Source organism: Aptenodytes patagonicus, chromosome W (genome assembly GCF_965638725.1).
Source record: "Aptenodytes patagonicus chromosome W, bAptPat1.pri.cur, whole genome shotgun sequence".
NCBI classification, from domain to species: domain Eukaryota; kingdom Metazoa; phylum Chordata; class Aves; order Sphenisciformes; family Spheniscidae; genus Aptenodytes; species Aptenodytes patagonicus.
Genome location: NC_134981.1, coordinates 25,745,333 through 25,762,868, shown reverse-complemented (window position 1 = coordinate 25,762,868; position 17,536 = coordinate 25,745,333). Strand labels below are relative to the sequence as shown.

The following is a 17,536-nucleotide window of genomic DNA, read 5'->3' as shown; positions in this document are numbered from 1 at the left end:
CAAAAGCTTTGGGCGAGATCTGTAACTGAGCGACATGCCGAGCATTTCCCTGACAGAATCGCTGCTATTTTTGCTGTTAGCCAGGCAACCCGTGGCTGAGAGGGAGAACCCGTGCCGGCCGCGGCCAGACTCCGGGGCCCGGCGCTCACCGCCCACTGCCCGATTTCAGCTGCCAGCTCCTTTCGAGACAGCTCCCAACCAGCCAGCCAGGGCCCCCAGGCCGTGCCAGGCAGCGAGGCGAGGCGAGACGAGACGAGACGAGGCGAGGCGAGGCGTAGAAGGCCTCCGGACAAGGAACCCTCACACCCCCCACCGCAGACGTTTTTTCCTCTCAGTTCTTCAGTACCTATCTCAACACCGCACTGCGGGCTCGCAGCGGAGCCCTGGCTCCACCAGGGAATGCTCCGGCTCTCTGCGCGAGACTGAAGCAACAACAAAAGAAAAACGCATACGACAGGGAAGATACGCGCAAGCGGCGGAAGAAACCGCCACCACGACTCGACTCGCGCATGCGCGGCGGGGGTTGTTTTTCACAAAGCTGGTCTTAAAGTGAGCTGGTAGCGTGCGGGCAGCTGTCTTTGTAAGAAGATCGCAGCGCTGGGCGGCTGTTGCCGCCGCCATCACCAAAGTTGGGGTTTTCTCAGTAATTTCGATGAAGCGTTTGTAGGGGACACGCTGATCTTGTTGGCAGGCTCTTTGCGTGGCAGAGGCATTGTTCAGTGTAAAGCGAAGATCGCGTTTTGTATGAGACCTTGACTTTTTTTTTTTCCTTACAGTATATTTTTATACACTTTGTTATGAAATATGGTGTTGGGGAAGGTGAAGAGTTTGATAATAAGCTTTGACTGTCTCAATGACAGCAATATTCCCGTCTATTCTAGCGGGGACACAGTCTCAGGAAGGGTCAACTTAGAAGTTACTGGGGAAATTAGAGTAAAATCTCTTAAAATTCATGCAAGAGGACATGCAAAAGTACGTTGGACTGAATCTAGAAATGCTGGATCCAACACTGCCTATACACAAAATTACACTGAAGAAGTAGAGTATTTTAACCATAAGGACGTTCTACTCGGGCACGAAAGAGGTAAGCTTTTCACTTATTCATTCACTACATGCAGACACTTTTCCAGAAAAAGACACATCTTTGCATCGTCTTGATTTATCTCTTTTTAATATGCAGTCTCATAGAGCTCACTACTTCTAAAGATGAGGAAATGCCGGTTACGTTCTTAGGTTTTATTTTTGATTATTTGAACACTTACTTAATATTAAAACCGTGTTGAAGTGCATTTTCAAAGTACCTGCAAACAGGACTTTCTTAAAATTACCTGCCTTTTAACAGAGTCTTTTCATAAGGATTTGCAGGTTTTTGATATGCAATGTCGTTTTTTTCTTAGTGATATTAGCAGGATTTGTTTCTCTATGGGGAAAATAACTGTTAAATCAAAACCAGATATGCAGTAAACTACTTTCTTGGTAGCATCCTATCGAATCATGAGCGTGATTAAAACATAACGCTAGACTTTTTGACACATAATAGATATGGGTCTGACTTTCAGACTGACATGTGATGATTTTTAAGGTTGGTTCATTGTTGGCAGATAAAAGATTCCCTGTGGCTTACTCTGACATGCTATCACCACCCCACCTGTAATTTTCCATCTCTTCCTTTGTTCTAAACTAATATACTTGTAAATTACTTTCATTTCTTTTATTCAACTCCTCTATGGGGGACCCAAATGTAAAAATCTGTCTGAAAGGCCAAATAAGAGTTCATGGTTGTACGATCGGAGCATCGCTTCTGAGTTGGGGAGTTCTGGAACCTGCATTCAATGAAAACCTGGTCTGCTAAGCCCCTATAGAAAGGGAAAGTGCCCTGCAAATTCCCTTATTTTGGGTATGGAAATGGAGTATTACATTGTGAGCGGGACTGTGGATCTTAAGTTTGGTAATCTATCGTTCGCATAGTTACGTTGTGAAAGTGTAAGGGACTCTAAGCTTGTTTTTTCTGAAGTTTCCACCCTTTGTTAGAAGCGGTTCAATCCTGTTTGGGACCGGTCCTGGGGAGAAGGGAGGGAGTACTCCTCCTCTCCGCAGATTGGTTGCACACGTCAGGTGGTGGCGATGACTTAATTCCTAGCACAAGAAAATGTTAAAACTGATTACATAATTTGGGTCGGGTGTTTTGGTGTGTTGTTTTGGTTTTGTTTTAAATATGCAGCATATTTACTGCAGAGATCCTCTGCAGTAAAATGCAATTTTTAAAGAAGTTCGACTACAGATTGCATTGAGCCTCTTATTAAGCACTTCTGAAATAAATACTGTAGCAGAGTGGAGTTGCTATTGATTTTAATTATGTTACCGTGATGCAAGCAAGCACGGGTCACTCATGAGGTGGCTTTGTAGCTCAAATGTTCTTTATACTGCCGCCTTAGAAATAATTCTCTCATGTGAAAGTTCGTTCACCTCTGGTTTGCAGATGACAGAAACGTGCAAACATGCATGAGTCGTTCATAGCAGGATGTATGCTTACAAGTAGGAGGGCGACCCCATGCTTCTAACTGTCTGCTTAAGCAGCAGCAGCAGCAATGACTTTGCATGTGGACTGTAGATCCAAATGCTGACCCCGATAGTAGGTGCTTGGTTTTGTCTGGAAAGGGAACAAAAGGTGGCAGGGAAGGGACAGATCTGACACGTTCCGACACCAGAAGCGAGACAGGGTGCGCACCGCTGCATGTGCGGCACGTAAAAACTTAAGCGGTTGTCCCGGGACACCACTGCCCGTCCCTCAGCTGCAGGGGCAGGACTGCGAACACCCGCCGCATGGAGAGGAGTTTAACTCAACACCTCGTACCCTAGCATAGTCCGGAAGACCGCGCCCTGTCCCCGCCTTGTCATTGGCCTGCTGGGGTTTGTTAGCCTGTTGCTAAGGCGATGCCAGCCGCTGATTATAGGGGGCTGGGACGTGGGGGAAGAGCGAGGCTGAGGGAGCAGGTGTGTACCTGCCCGCACTCTGGTGTGTACTGGGGGCGGGGCGAACGGGCTCTGGCCACCCCGAGGTCAGCCCTGTGCGGGGTTGGGGGCGCTCCGGGCCCCGCTTCCCTGAGGAGTTACAGAGTATGCACGGTGGGGGAGGGCACTAGCTGTGAAGTGAGGAGTACAAGTTTACCTTGCTGGGAAACCGGGGGGTGGGGTGTTTCAATTCATCGGTTACTGCTTTTTTCCCTTGCTGCCTGCCTTCCGGCCCCCCCCGGTTATGGATCCGATCGCGGCCTTGGTAGGACGCTGGGGGCGCTGCACTGCTAAGGGGGAGTGCTGTCACCCTGGTCACTTTTTGTTGGGAACGGGGCCTGCCTGGCAATGTCGGCCTTGACGGCTCAGAGGGCACGCTGCCTTTCTTGGGAAAGTCCATCTCTGGGGACAGACAGAAGCATTCAGGCTCCTGCCGCGCACATCCACTGGGCCAGCAAGGGGCTGCGAGCAGGAGCGGCCATTGGAACACATGGCCCTGCAGCCTCTTGCATCCCTCGCTCGGTTGTCTTTTCCCTCCCACGCCCCCGGCTAGCACTACCCGTAATCGCCTTTCAGTAATGGTCAGCACATGCTCCTGAGAGAGAAGTGCAGGATTGGGGTGTCACCTTGTACATAGCGCAGGGCAGGCCGGGGCAAGCCAGCAGCATGGCCCTGTGGTATGAGGAGACCGGATGGTGAGGCATAGATGGTGCCCCTCCCTCTCTCCTTACCTCTGCGGTAGTCAGGCTAGGCTGTGAGCAGAGTTGCTGAGCAAATGTGGTGGGGTGTAACGTATACTGTATGTATATGAGTAGTTGGCAGGGGATCTGCTCGCGCCTGTTTAGGTCAGTCCTCTCCTGCTCCAGCCTAGTCTGTGATTGGTAAACAAGTACTGAGCTGTCACAGTTCTGCTGCTCAGGCTCAATGGGACTGCTGATCTGGCAGGAAGGAAGCGAAGAAGGCATGAAAAAACTTATGTGGAAGGAAAAGATTATTATTTTTAATTTTTTTTTAAAACAAACAAACAAAAACCTCCAAGTTTTTTAACAAAAAAAGCATTATACACATTGTTTTGCGCTCTCAGTGTATTGAAGATTCTTATTTCATGACATTACGTGCTGAGGAGGCATTTGTGTAAATAGTGTTTTTATATTTTTGCATAGGTTTGTTTCAGCATTTCTGGTGCACTAAAGAAATTAGAGCATCAGCATTTTTGTAGGACAATGGGAACTAAAAAAAAAAAAAAAATCTTAAAATGTACCAACATTCCTTCATGATGTTTCAGACTACTAACAATAGGTAGTCTCTTTTGCATAATCCCACTATATGTGTTTTTATTACCCCAACCCTTTTGTATATGAGATGCTCAATTATTTTCTCTAAATAACTTTCTATTTTGATGGAATCAGCATTTTTCTGGTTTTATGGTAATTATATCAGAACAAACAACAAACTTGTTGGAACATTTAAAGCAATACAAGGAACCATGACTATAAACCAAGGTCAGCTTTCTTGTTGAAATTAGGAAATGCTTGGGTCTTTGCTATCCAAGCAAAATCGAGCTAAACTTTGAATTTTTGATACATTAGCTCTAAACAACATTAATTGGACAGCTTGCCACCTTTCGTGCCCCTGAATTTGTTTGGTACTTTCTAGATGGTGCTTGTGCACTTTTTAAAAAAATCAATTTTTGGACGCTTGCTAGGCAGGAGATAGAAGGAAGCTGAATTACTAAATTTAATCTATTAATGTAGCAGACTTAATACTAAGATCACTTAATCACTATTAGAGAGCTCTATTTCATTTTAAGTTATAACTAAAAATCATATTGGAAAACACAGTTTCCATTACAGATCTTTCAGGCAAACCTTGAAGTGGCAGCAGTTACAACTATGTCAGTACTCAGAATCAAGATCATAAATTAAAACAAGTTAACTTCTGCTTTTATGTAAGGTGAATCTTGGAATCTCACCTAACCTTAAAAATTCTGCAGCCATACATCTAGCAGTTAGTACAAATGGACTGGAGAGACTTATTTCTGGGACTTGTTTCTTTCTTGTGTTCTTTGTATTGTAAAGAACGTATAAATCCCTCTTATTCTGGAAAAGAAACCTATATAATATATTATGCTGTGTAAAATGTTCACAGGTGGAATAGCATATTGGGTTTTTCCCTCCTAGATGATGACAATTCTGAAGAAGGCCTTCACACCATTCATTCAGGAAGGCATGAATATGCATTCAGCTTTGAGCTTCCACAGATGTAAGTACTTACATGCAGTACGCAGCTTGTGTGAGAGAAGGCTGAGATATGTACCTGCTTAAGAAAAATTCTTGTGGGTGGAGGGGAAACCTTTTCAATGGTAGTAGAAGTTGTGCTCAGACATGCAATAGAGGACATAATCTCGTTAAACTGAAGAGGTTGCTTTTAAACTGGTTAAGAGTTTTTCCACAAAACAGGAGCTCATTGTTGCCCAGTTGGTTACTTTCTTTTGACTGAGGTCTATTGACTCATTATGTCTTGTAGTATTTTACCCCTTCACAGGAGAAGGGAGGGGAATTTGTGTCATTTGAGTCCTGCAGAGCGGCTGAGGTATCTCTTAAATGAAACAAGATTTTACTGGAGCCATGCAGGCCATCAGAACTAGTGATAAGATAACAGCTTAACTGTTCAGGCTCAGTCTGAAACAGATGTGGCAAGCTTAACCACATTTGAACAAATTAAGAGGGGTTTTTTTTTTTTTCCTAGTTTAAATAGGATGTATGTACTCAGGCTGACCTTTATGCAAAAAGCCAGGATGGAAATAAGCAAATGGATGGGTGGATGAAGCAAGAAACATTCCCATACCTAATCCCACTTGTCTCAGAAAGCAAAGGTGACGCAAGAGTGATAGCGGAAGCCTTAAGATAAATTGCCACATATGCACAAAAAAAGTTTGAGGTGTCTAATGTATACATTGTGAAGGGAAGATATATACATAGAGGAGTTACCAACATGGAAATTAGCTAAAACACAAGTTGCAGGAAAATTAAACATAAAGGAAGAGAGAGAGTCTGGAAATAGATGAAAGAAGGGAGGCAGGAGGAGCCTTTTACTGTAAAAGCCAAGCACTGAAGTAATTAAGGTTAAAAAAAAGTTGGCAGAATATTAGACTAACACCTAATATTAAAGCTAATAAACCATCTGCTTATTAGAGGGGCTGGCTTTAGCAGAACCTGTAGATGATAAATGCTTTTACGGATCAGTTTCAGCAAATAGTACAGGGCTTTACAGTAGATATTATTGGAACACTGAAGAAGACCCATATATATGGAGACTTTTAGAAGTCAGTTTAAGGTTCAGATGAAAATCTCTTCTATAAGAAGTGATAAGGATGATACCGATATTCCCTTGAGTTAGAAGGGATGTTCAAATATGAAAGAACAAAACAGTATATGTGAATATGGAATATTATGTTTGAGATTAAATAGATGACCGGTAAAATAGCACAAGCATTGATTAAAACACTAAAGTTCTTTTCAAGTGACTTGAAGGAATAACTATGAAGCCATCTTTGATAATACTGAAAAAATGAAGGCTGGTAATAAAAGGTCTGAAGAACACTAGTTTGACACTGCCTCCTTACTGTTTCTTGCTATTTTGTATCCATAGAATATTTCTAAAATTTATTTAAGACAAAACCAATGTGGTGGGTTGACCTTGGCTGGCTGCCAGCCTTCCATGCAGTTGCTCTCTCACTTCCCTTCATCAACAGGACAGGGAGAGAAAATTAAGATGGACAAGCTTGTGGGTTGAGATAAAGGCAGTCTAATAAGAAAAACAAAAGCCGTACGTGGAAGCAAAGCAAAAATAAGAATGCATTCCCTACTTCCCAATGGCAGGCAGATGTCCAGCCACTTCCTGGAAAGCAGGGCCTCAGCATGCGTAGTGGTTGCTTGAGAAGACAAACACCATAACCATGAATGTCTGTGTCAGCCCTGTCCATCTTCTCCCCTCCCCCCGCTTCAACTTTTATTGCTGAGCACGACGTCATATGGTGTGGAATATCCCTTTGGTCAGTTTGGGTCAGCTGTCCTGGCTATGTCCCCTCCCAACCTCTTGCTCACACCCAGCCTATTGGCCTTTGGGAATGGGGTGTTGGAGAGACAGCCTTGATGCTGTGCAAGCACTGCTCAGCAATAGCTAAAACATTGGTGTGTTAGCAACACTGTTCTAGCCACAAATGCAAAGCACAGCACTATATGGGCTGTTATGAGGAAAGTTAACTCCATCCCAGCCAGACCCGGTACAACCAAATACAAAGCGATAGTGAAAAAAACAAGACACTGACTGGCCTTACTGATTTTGCCTTAAAGGATACTGGGGCAGGATGAAACATTGAAGACTGATTAGAAAATCTTTTCATTTGTGTTATTAAGGAAAAAAAAAATGTAAACATTTCAGATGTGCAAATAGAGATGTCAAACCTGTAGCAGAAAGAATCATTCTAGTAAAGTACTAGCTCAGCTAGTATAATCGCCTATAGAAGTTAGGGAGGGAAGCTTTGCCTATAACTTATCTTTTATTATGATGCATTTCAAACATAGTGCAATATAAAAATTCTTCCTTTGAGATTAAAGGCAAAAAACGTTAGGAAAAGACAAGTTACGGTTAACTGGATGTGACTGGAATATAAAAATCTTATGTCCTTCATCTTATGATGTTGGGGGGGGGGGGAGGGAGAGGGAGAGGAGGAAAAAAGGGTAATGCTGAAAGGTTTGGAGTCCCTTTCCACATCTCTTTCCCTCCAACTCCCCAAAAGGACTTCCTTTGTCTTTCAGCGTTCAGAGCAGAATAGTCTTTATCTTTTTTAATATATATATAAAAAAATATTTTAAGATGGCCTCATCAGGGTAAAGTAAAATTAGGAGATGCTCAAAATAGCCTCTCTCTATTCAGAACTCTAAATTGAAATGTTTAACTCCCGTACTTAAGGCAAAACAAACTACAAAAGCACTCAGTTATTGCTAAAATAAACCACTGAGATACCAGCCAAGTAAATAATACACAATTATTTACAGAATACAATGTCCAAAACAATAATTGGATGGTACTAATGCTAATTTTATTTGGTGGTCTTAATTTGACCTTAAAAGGGCATGCTTTATTCTACACTTGAAAGTGGCCTCTTAAGTCTAAAGGAAATGTGTACTCCTCTGGCATTTTCTAGCACAATTCTTTAATTGATTCTTAAAACTTCTACAAAACTACTGTTGGATGAATTGGAGATGATATTTTCTCCCAACTTTAATCTTACATTTTTCTGAGATATGGAAACTTTGCAAATAAGTTATGCTTATTATGATGCACTAAAAATACAGTTCTACATACTAATTCCTAATCTGATCAATTGTATCGTTATTGGAAAGAGAAAAATTTTACTCAACTTTGACCTTTGTCCTGCACAGACCACTTGCTACCTCATTTGAAGGCAGACATGGCAGTGTGCGCTATTGGGTGAAAGCTGAATTGCATAGGCCTTGGCTTCTACCAGTAAAATTAAAGAAGGAATTTACGGTCTTTGAACATATAGATATCAACACTCCTTCATTACTGGTAAGAACTGACAGAATTACTCATTCTTTTTCTGGCATAAAAATAATGAAGTATAATAACTGAAACAACATCAACATGTAATTTTACCTAATATTTATTTGCTAGTTTAACTACAGCTCTTCTTTTAAGTATTATATCAGTTTAGCAACTCTCTAACTGCTGGTGTTTTAATGGCTAAGTTATCCTGTACTTGGCGCTGCTTGATTTTTACAATACATAAAATGCATTTGTCAACCTAAATTGATACTACTAAATTGTAGAATCTCATTAAGGAAGAAAATTTGGTGAACTGTTCCTCTTCGATTATAAATAAAGAATAATCTATGTAAGGAACAGTGCAACTCTTAATATTTTAGTGAGGGACTGCTAACTTAAAAATGCAAAGTAAAAAATTTACTGCAGTGCATAATTGATAATTTCCACATGGGTAGTTTTCTACTGATGGGGAGAAATTATCACAATTCTGTATAATCCTTTCCTGAAATTTCATTTTATTAAAATAACTTTAATATCACAACTGCTTTCAATGAGGATTTGATTTCAGTCTGGCCTAAAATTCCTTTATTTTATCCCTTCCTCAAATTTTAATCTAGAGGAAAAAAAAAATTTAGAAGTCCATTGAAATAGGTTTCTTGTGTGCATGGGTGAAAAATCAGGCTTGCAAAGGGACCTTGCACAAACTCCATTAAAATCAAAGGTCTCTCATTTGACTTTAATGGGCTTTGGATCAAGCCCTAAATCCTGATGTTGTGTAAAATAAGTCTTTTTAATATAGGTGGAACAGGATCATTCAGAAACCAAGGAAATAGCAGGAGTCAAGATTACAGTAGTTTAGCTTAGTTATTTTGTTTCTGAAATACAGCTTAATGGAAAGTGCGAAGATGTTCTGACTTACTGTTAGTTAAGTCTAAATCTCTGCAACAGTATGTTGGGATGTGTAGTCTATAAAGCCTTTTAAGCTATACAGTATTTATTTTTAGTATTGAGAACTGTTTTAAATGTGGCTGTAGTATGAAGGATGGCAGAAAAAGCAATACTAATACAGCAGTGGAATTAGGACAAACATTGTATCTGTATAATGCTGTTTAAATTTCTTGAGACTTTTCCTATGAAAGTAGCTTTGCTTATCAAAATAAGTAATAATAAGCGCCTTATGAAAATGATTTTTTTTTTTTTCCCTGTGTTGATTTAAATACCTGAAGAGTTTCATGGAGCTCCTAACTTAATGGACAATATTTTTCTCTTCTTGCAGTCACCCCAAGCAGGCACAAAAGAAAAGACTCTATGTTGCTGGCTTTGTACCTCAGGCCCAATATCCTTAAGTGCCAAAATTGAAAGAAAGGGCTACACCCCAGGTATGTAGAATTAGTCATTATAGGATATGATTTCCTTCCCTTTTAAAGCTACAGTTTGTACTTACTGTTTTTATATAAATGAAACATTAAGGATATTTTTACCACCTCAGTCTGCATTTAGCTATCTTCTCTGTATACTCTGTTAACTAAGACAGCACTACTTGTATCTCCAGATTATTAAAGGACCTCATCTATTAGACTGGTATGTTTTGGGGGTTTTGTTTTGTTTTTTTTTCCCTTTTAGAACAGCTCATGGGGATCTTGCTTTTATTAGCATCAGTGGATGTTTTTCCAGGTAGAGCAGTGATAGCAGCATCTGGTGTGTTATAACAGTATACAGAATGTGACAGTTTGCTTAAGCTGTAAACATAAAGAGAACTTGAAATTCTGTTGGTGTGGTGTGTGTGTGTTGTGGTTTTTTTGTTTTGTTTTGTTTCAGGTGAATCAATTCAGATCTTTGCTGAGATTGAGAATTGCTCTTCCCGTATGGTGGTGCCAAAGGCAACTATTTACCAAACACAGGCATTCTATGCCAAAGGGAAAATGAAGGAAGTCAAACAGCTTGTTGCCAACCTCCGTGGGGAATCCTTGTCATCTGGCAAAACAGAAACCTGGAATGGCAAACAGTTGAAAATTCCACCTGTTTCCCCTTCAATCCTTGACTGTAGTATAATCCGTGTGGAGTATTCACTGATGGTATGTTGGGTGGTCTGTTTCACTCTTGAGAATGAGTAGCTTCCAACATTCCATACAAATTCCTAGCACAGCATTTTGTGATAATTAGTTATGAAAGCAATACATTTTCTGGTATTAGTGTCCTGACAGGAGATCTGGTAAGTAAATTTAGTTTAAATCATGCAAGTTCTTAAAACAGTTGTGTGTCAACTAAGCAAGCATTTCATGAGTAGACTGCATTTCCATGTGAGGGCTCATGTTAAGACTCTTAACTTGAAGAGCTCATGTCTCCATAGGGGCATGGGCCCTAAAAGAGACTATTAGAAACAAGCTCCTCATGGAAACTTCCATGGAAAGACAACTTAGACTAATACTTATGAAGTGCTGATAAACCCCCACATTTCAGTCATACACTTGTTTTATTTTTCTTCAGGTATATGTTGATATTCCAGGAGCCATGGATTTATTCCTTAACTTACCACTGGTTATTGGTACCATTCCTCTACATCCATTTGGTAGCAGAACATCAAGTGTGAGCAGCCAGGGTAGCATGAACATGAATTGGCTTGGTCTGACACTACCTGAAAGACCAGAAGGTAACTTGACAATACAAATCCCAATCAATTTGCTAGTCTGTTTTGATTTTTGTCTGCTTTATTCATTGCAATCTTGCTAACAGAGTCAAATTACATCCTTTCATAATAAAGCCCACAGGAAATCTGTTGTGGATGTTTTCTTGCCACCTGCTTGTCCTATGTAGAACAACAGAGTTTCTTCCCTCCCTGCCTTTCTCTAGGACAGGCAGTGAAATCCAGCTGCCTTGGAAGGTGGCAGAAATGAAAGCACAGGATGCTATTGTATCTGTGCACAACTTCATTACTTCTACCTCCAGTATCCCAATCGCATCCTTGGTTATAAGGCATTGCAACCCCTAATAACAGTTTCTGGGATCTCTCACCAGCCTTAGTAGCCAAGGCTTTGTGAAAAGATAATATTCTTTTCTATGGGAAATCTCTTATGACCAAAGAAAGAATTATGTATTTCCTTCTGTGTTCACATATCTAATATCCTGGGTTTTTTAAGTACAAATCCCAGACCTGGAGACTTCTGGAGTCTGGAGGACTGCAATGTTCTGTCATTCCTACCCGTACAGAAATAATTTATCTTTGGTATGCTTTAAATTTTAAGGGGATAATTAAGCCACAATAAACAGTGGTCAGTCTGTTTTTGAGCATAAGCTTAATATTAGAATAAAATGAAATAGTCTAGTCTCCCTTTTTTGTTTAACATATTTTAAGAAGTCGCCTACCTGCTGGTGAATCTTGCAGTGATTAAAGTTTAATATTAATCATGTTATATAGTTTGACATGCATAAGAACTTGTTGCTTGAACTGCATGTACCTTCTCTCTTCAGCGCCTCCTAGCTATGCAGAAGTGGTCACAGAGGAAAACAGACAGTCCAGCCTTGCACCTATAGCTGCTTTTGAGGATTTTGAGAGAGCACTTCAAGGACCATTATTTGCATACATCCAGGAGTTCCGTTTTCTGCCTCCGCCCCTATATTCAGAAGTAGGTATATCTGTCAGAATATGATGATTCATGTATTGTTTGTGTCTGACTTTTTTGGTCTTGTGGAATAAGTTTAGGAAGCTGTTTCTCCTTCTGAAAATTAGGAGAAACCATTAAAATGATGAACATGGAATAAGTTGGTTTTGGGGAGGATTTTTGTTTGTTTGTAAGATGCAGATGAATTGCATCAAGAGTTTTCCATGCCTGTCTTACAGCATGGGTTACCTTTTTTTTTTTTTTTTTTTTTAACATGAACTCTGCAACCTTAAATTTAAAAGGTCCTCTGTGAGGTGCCTTGGCTTCTCTATCGTGATATTTCCTGGAGCTGCAGACCTAGAAGGTAATTTTCCTTGGCAGCACTCTTCCCTAGTCTAATACTTTCTGGAAACTTTCAAAGTGCTGTTTACCATTTTAGCAACATCATTTTTTTAAATTTGTGTATTAAAAATAAAAAAATAAGGTTTCAACTCTTTCACTTCTGCTTCCTAACACTATAGTAACCACTAAACTGTTTTGCCTGCATGGGTGTTTAAGTACTGTGGATGTAGGGCTTTCAGAAGCTTCATGTAGAAAAGTGACATACTGGTATTCATTTCTGACTTAAGCTTTCTGACGTACACAGTTCTTCAACGCTTTTGGCCTTTACAGAACTAAAAATGTAGCCACTGAATAACCATGAATGAGATGCAAATTTCAAAGCTTTTCATGTTTATGTTTTTCAAGAAAAAGCAGTGATATAGGACAAAAGAAAAAAATGTGTCCTCTGGCCAAATTTTGCCTGAATTCACCCACTTTAGGAAAATAGCATTATGTAGCACAATTTCACACACCCACCCACACCCCCCCCCCCCACCCCCCCCCAGCCTTGAAACACTACTGTGCTAATGAGCAGGCAGAGGGGTGTTTTTTGTGTGCTAGACACTTTCCTGAGAACTCTGCTATAGCTTAACTCTAGAGCACAACTCCTGAGTCCTTTTCATTTTAGGTACTTTAAGATTTAGAGAGAAGCATTTAATTTTTTATATATTTTTTTTAAACAAAAAAGGCTATATGAAGTTAACCGATGCAATGTTGTCTAAAAGATGCACTGTACACTTAAACTATTCTTACTATCCGGTTTTTGAGACCTAAGTTAGCAGGCTGTACCCCTTCTTTCTCCTATAGAAAGGAAGAAGAGGTAAGGTTTAGAACACATGAACTTTTTGAAACATCCTATAGGATACTTGAGGTTTAATTACTTTTAATTTAAAAAGTAGAATGATTTTTTTAATTGATAACTTTCTGCCTTTTCAAGCAAAACTTCTCTACTCTCAAATCAAATATTTCTTAAGTTACGTTTCCAGTGATGTCGTCATCTTTTTTGTATATATCAGATAATTCAAAAGACTTCTATGCTAGTAAAGCAGAAATTTTTAAAGTTTTATATTAGTTATTCATGCTTATCCTTAAATTACCATCATCAACCTGTAATTTAAAGTCTGCCACTGTATCTAATAATATTTTTATCCAAAGTTTTGTCTGACTAGAAGTTTTTCAATTATTTCAATAACCTTTGGACTGGGAATGCCGTATATCATTATAATGGTCTTTAAACTTGTGAATTTTGATTTTTTTTTTTTTTTTTTTATTTTATTTCTAGCAGTTGATTCTAAAATGCACTGGGTTGTTGTGGTGGTTTTTTTGTTTTTTGTTTTCCCTTTTGGTTTTTTTTTTTCCCTTTTGGTTAGATTGATCCAAACCCAGATCAGCCCACAGATGAGAGACCATCTTGCCCCTCTCGTTGAAGGAATCCATAAAAAGCTGACTTGACTTGGGTTTTGAATCACACCTGCTGTGTTGAAGATCAAGGTGTCATAGTGGAGACTTGCTTTTAAAGGAAATGGTATTGCTCTTGCCTGTATGGTGAATAAATGAAAACAACCTGTGATCATGCTTTGACACCTACAGCACATCATAGGACTGCTCCACATGCTTGAAAACCTGAGGCTCCCCCCCCCTTAAATAGTGGCACATACTAGGAGCAGCCTTACTAGCATACAGTTGTGTGTTTCAAAACACTCAAACCATGTTGTAAGAGAGGAATGGCTGCTTCTTATGATTTGAAAATTTGCACATGCTTATTGCTTATGTTATGCAGTTCAGTGTCACTACAGCTTTTTCTCGTTTATGATGGACTGTTGTTAACCCACCCCCCCACCCCCAGTCATTTGTGATCTGCACAACAAGGAACAAAAGAAAGCTTTGACAAAAAAAACACAGCAATGAAGACTGACAAATGCACTGACATTTTAAATTTAACGTAGCCTGGACTTTACCTGCATATGCACATGCTCAGAATTGTCCTAGTAGGCTGATCATGTATCACCTCTTCAGCTTGGATTCTATTGTGGATTTATTTACAAACATCACATGCCTTCAAGCCAATCCTTCTTGCTGTATGTTTTGCAGCCAACTGTAGTAGACAAGCAACAGATATGTGGGGGTGGGGGAAGAGATAACAGAAGGAAACTAATAAGAGACTTTGTCAAGATTGTATACCTTCTTGATTTCTTTTAAGAATTTGTTGCCTTTCTGCTATTATTGCAAAGCAATGTTTTGTTACAGACTGCCTAAAGATCACTTAATCTCAGGTGAACTCATCACTTGCCAAACTGTTAGAATGCTATTTGTTTTGTAATGTTGCACTGTTGAGTTATTTTCTTTTTTGTGTTCATGTTTTGGTTTTGTTCTTTGAGGGGGATTTTGAATAGGGACATGCACAGAACTTACAAAGTGAAAGCACCAGCAGACACCAGCAAAGTGCGGAAAGAACTTTAAAAGGGACTAGTCATATGCTGTCCAGGGCTCATAGGCAGAGATCTCAACTAGTAGGGATGGGAAGGAGAAGGTTGGTTTGTTGGTTTGTGTTTGTTTGTGGGTTTTTTGTTTTTTTGTTTTTTTTTAAATAATACATAGTTACCTAATCACCAAAAAATATATATAAAGATGAGTCTTCTTGCAGTCTGAAATATACTTTCTACTGGAAAGTTTGAACTATGGCAACTAAGAAATAGCTTGGTTTGTGCACTTTGTATTATCTTCAGGGTTTATGATACTGTAAAAATAGTAAGGCAAACTATAATAAAACCAGGCCAGAGTATCTATGTTACCAGCCATACTCAAATTAGTTTCCTGAGAATTGCTCCGATTGTCTCCTGGGCTAGTCCTGAGACCTTTAAAACAAACAAAAAAAAACCCCAACAACTTTAAACATACATTCATTTAGAATGTGAGAAATGATGTAGAAAAAACACTCACCCCTTGAGTGTACCCTAAAAAAGAAAAGAATGATGGAGCCATTAGATCTGACCAGTGCTTTTATGCTAGACTTGTAAACGTAAATTTCCTTTTCAGAAATCATGTAAGAAAACAACCAAACAAAAAAAAAAAAATCCCTATTGTCAGAGAGATATGTCTGATGTTGACTACTTAAAAACTCATCCACTGTGTATATCCTTGTGCAATAAAACAGCAAATAAGGGAGGGGGAGAGGGAAAGCTGGTGTTTCTGCATTGTGCTCATTCTTACAAAGTTCTGCCTTATTTTTAAGGCTTCATAAATATGACAAAATAGGCTTTTCCATAAGTGGCCTTTATGAGAACATGAAAGATATTTCATGTTTCAAAAATGATGACAGGGTGATTAAAATGAGTCACATTTTAAGTGATTCAGTTCAAAGGTTTGGGCTTTGATAAGCAAGAATTGGAAATTGGGTGATGTCTTATGCTGGCCAGTTTTGTGAATGTCCCTTCCTTCTACCCTCTCCAACCAGACAATTTTAAAAGTTGATAAGATTGTTGGCATAAAAGGGCATTTGGTGATTTTACTTTTTTTCTTTTTTTGTTGTTTTAACAGACTAGGGAACAATTGCTGATATATACATAGCATTAAAGTACTTATATCCCAGTATAATGGAAAACTATATGAAGCAGAATTGACCAATGTTGTATTAATTGACATTGCATCACAGGCTGTGATCAGAGTGAAAAATTCTAAAACCTTACCAAATAAAGACTTCCCATTTAAACTTTTTTGTTAGTTACTCAGAGGCATTACAGGTTCATAGTTGTAGCCCAATATTTGATATAGAATCTTGATCTGAATTAGGGAAAAAAAGTAAAATCCAAGCATTAGAGAAACAAAGTGCAATATTAAATGTTTGCTTTATAGATTATATTCTATGGCTGTTTTGTTTTTTGTTTTGTTTTTTTTAGTTTTGGTGCTGAATATGTCCTTATGGACTCTGTTTTAAGAAAACTATGTGGAAAACAATTTAATTTTTCCTATTGTTCTTCCTTGTGGAAAATAAACTTTTTTTTTTAAAATGCTTTAACTGTAAGCCATAAGATTGTTTGACTTAAACATTTAATATGTGTCTTTGTATAAAATAATAGCTATAAGGGTCAAATTACTATAGAAATAATATGCTATGTATCAACTACATAGAGGGAAAAAAACTATTTCTGGAGCTACATGACTGATTAGCATAAGAGCTAAGTTTCAGCACCTTCAGTTCCTTTTTCTTGTTTATATCAGTGATTTCTTGGGGCTAGGTTCCAGATGGAATACAATACAAATACAAAACAATACAATCTCCTAAATTTAGAAAATACCAATAACTTACAGGATATGAATGTCTTTCCAGGACACTGTTTAAAAATTATTGTAACTGGTGACCTCTGTTCAAGTTGTCTAGTATTTTCCAGTACATATGGTGGAGGCAGGGATTGCACATTTTGGTAGGGGTGGGAGGAAACTGGGGAAGGGGAATTACTTTAAAAGCCAGATAACTCAGTGGTTTGCAGTTGGGATCTGAAGGTTGGTTTGTTGAACTGAGGTCAATAAGGTGCATCTTGCTGTTTCCTTGGAAGTCTAATGTTACCAGATGTTGAAAATCACTATCTGCTATTTGTGTTTTGGTCAGTAGAGCTTTGCAAGATATTAATACAACTCCTCAACATTCCAGAAATGAAGCACTGCTATAGCATCTTGTTTGTGCATACTGCACACAGCTGAACCTCTGACAGAATGGACTATCATCATTATTTGGTATCAAAATGTCATTTGACCTAAGGCAAGGTTCACTAGGCTAGCAGCCAGGGGCTCAGGAGTCCAATATATGCTGTTCCTGTCCATTGGTGTTAAAGGTACTGAAGACCACTAAATTCTCATAGTACTGTACAGTAGGTTTTATGGTGTATGCTACTAACATAGACAACCCAAACATTTGATCTAACTCCTTGTATAATGCAAACAGTAGACTTCCTCAATGTGTGAAATAAAGCATTTTG

General features: G+C 39.2%; 1 protein-coding gene across 2 annotated transcripts; it reads left to right on the top strand.

The window, feature by feature from the left end:
- The first annotated feature begins 267 nt into the window (after nucleotides 1-267).
- On the top strand, nucleotides 268-16,573 carry LOC143171895 (arrestin domain-containing protein 3-like). Of its 2 annotated transcripts, XM_076361060.1 has the most exons (9): nucleotides 268-1,084; nucleotides 5,193-5,274; nucleotides 8,460-8,607; nucleotides 9,860-9,962; nucleotides 10,402-10,658; nucleotides 11,071-11,233; nucleotides 12,052-12,206; nucleotides 12,485-12,546; nucleotides 13,934-16,573. In XM_076361060.1, the coding sequence occupies exons 1-9, from the start codon at nucleotides 805-807 to the stop codon at nucleotides 14,013-14,015; spliced, it is 1,332 nt and encodes a 443-aa protein (XP_076217175.1). In that variant the 5' UTR covers nucleotides 268-804; the 3' UTR covers nucleotides 14,016-16,573. The 2 variants fall into 2 exon arrangements, with proteins under 2 accessions (XP_076217175.1, XP_076217176.1); XM_076361061.1 differs by lacking the exon at nucleotides 12,485-12,546.
- Nucleotides 16,574-17,536: the final 963 nt, after the last annotated feature.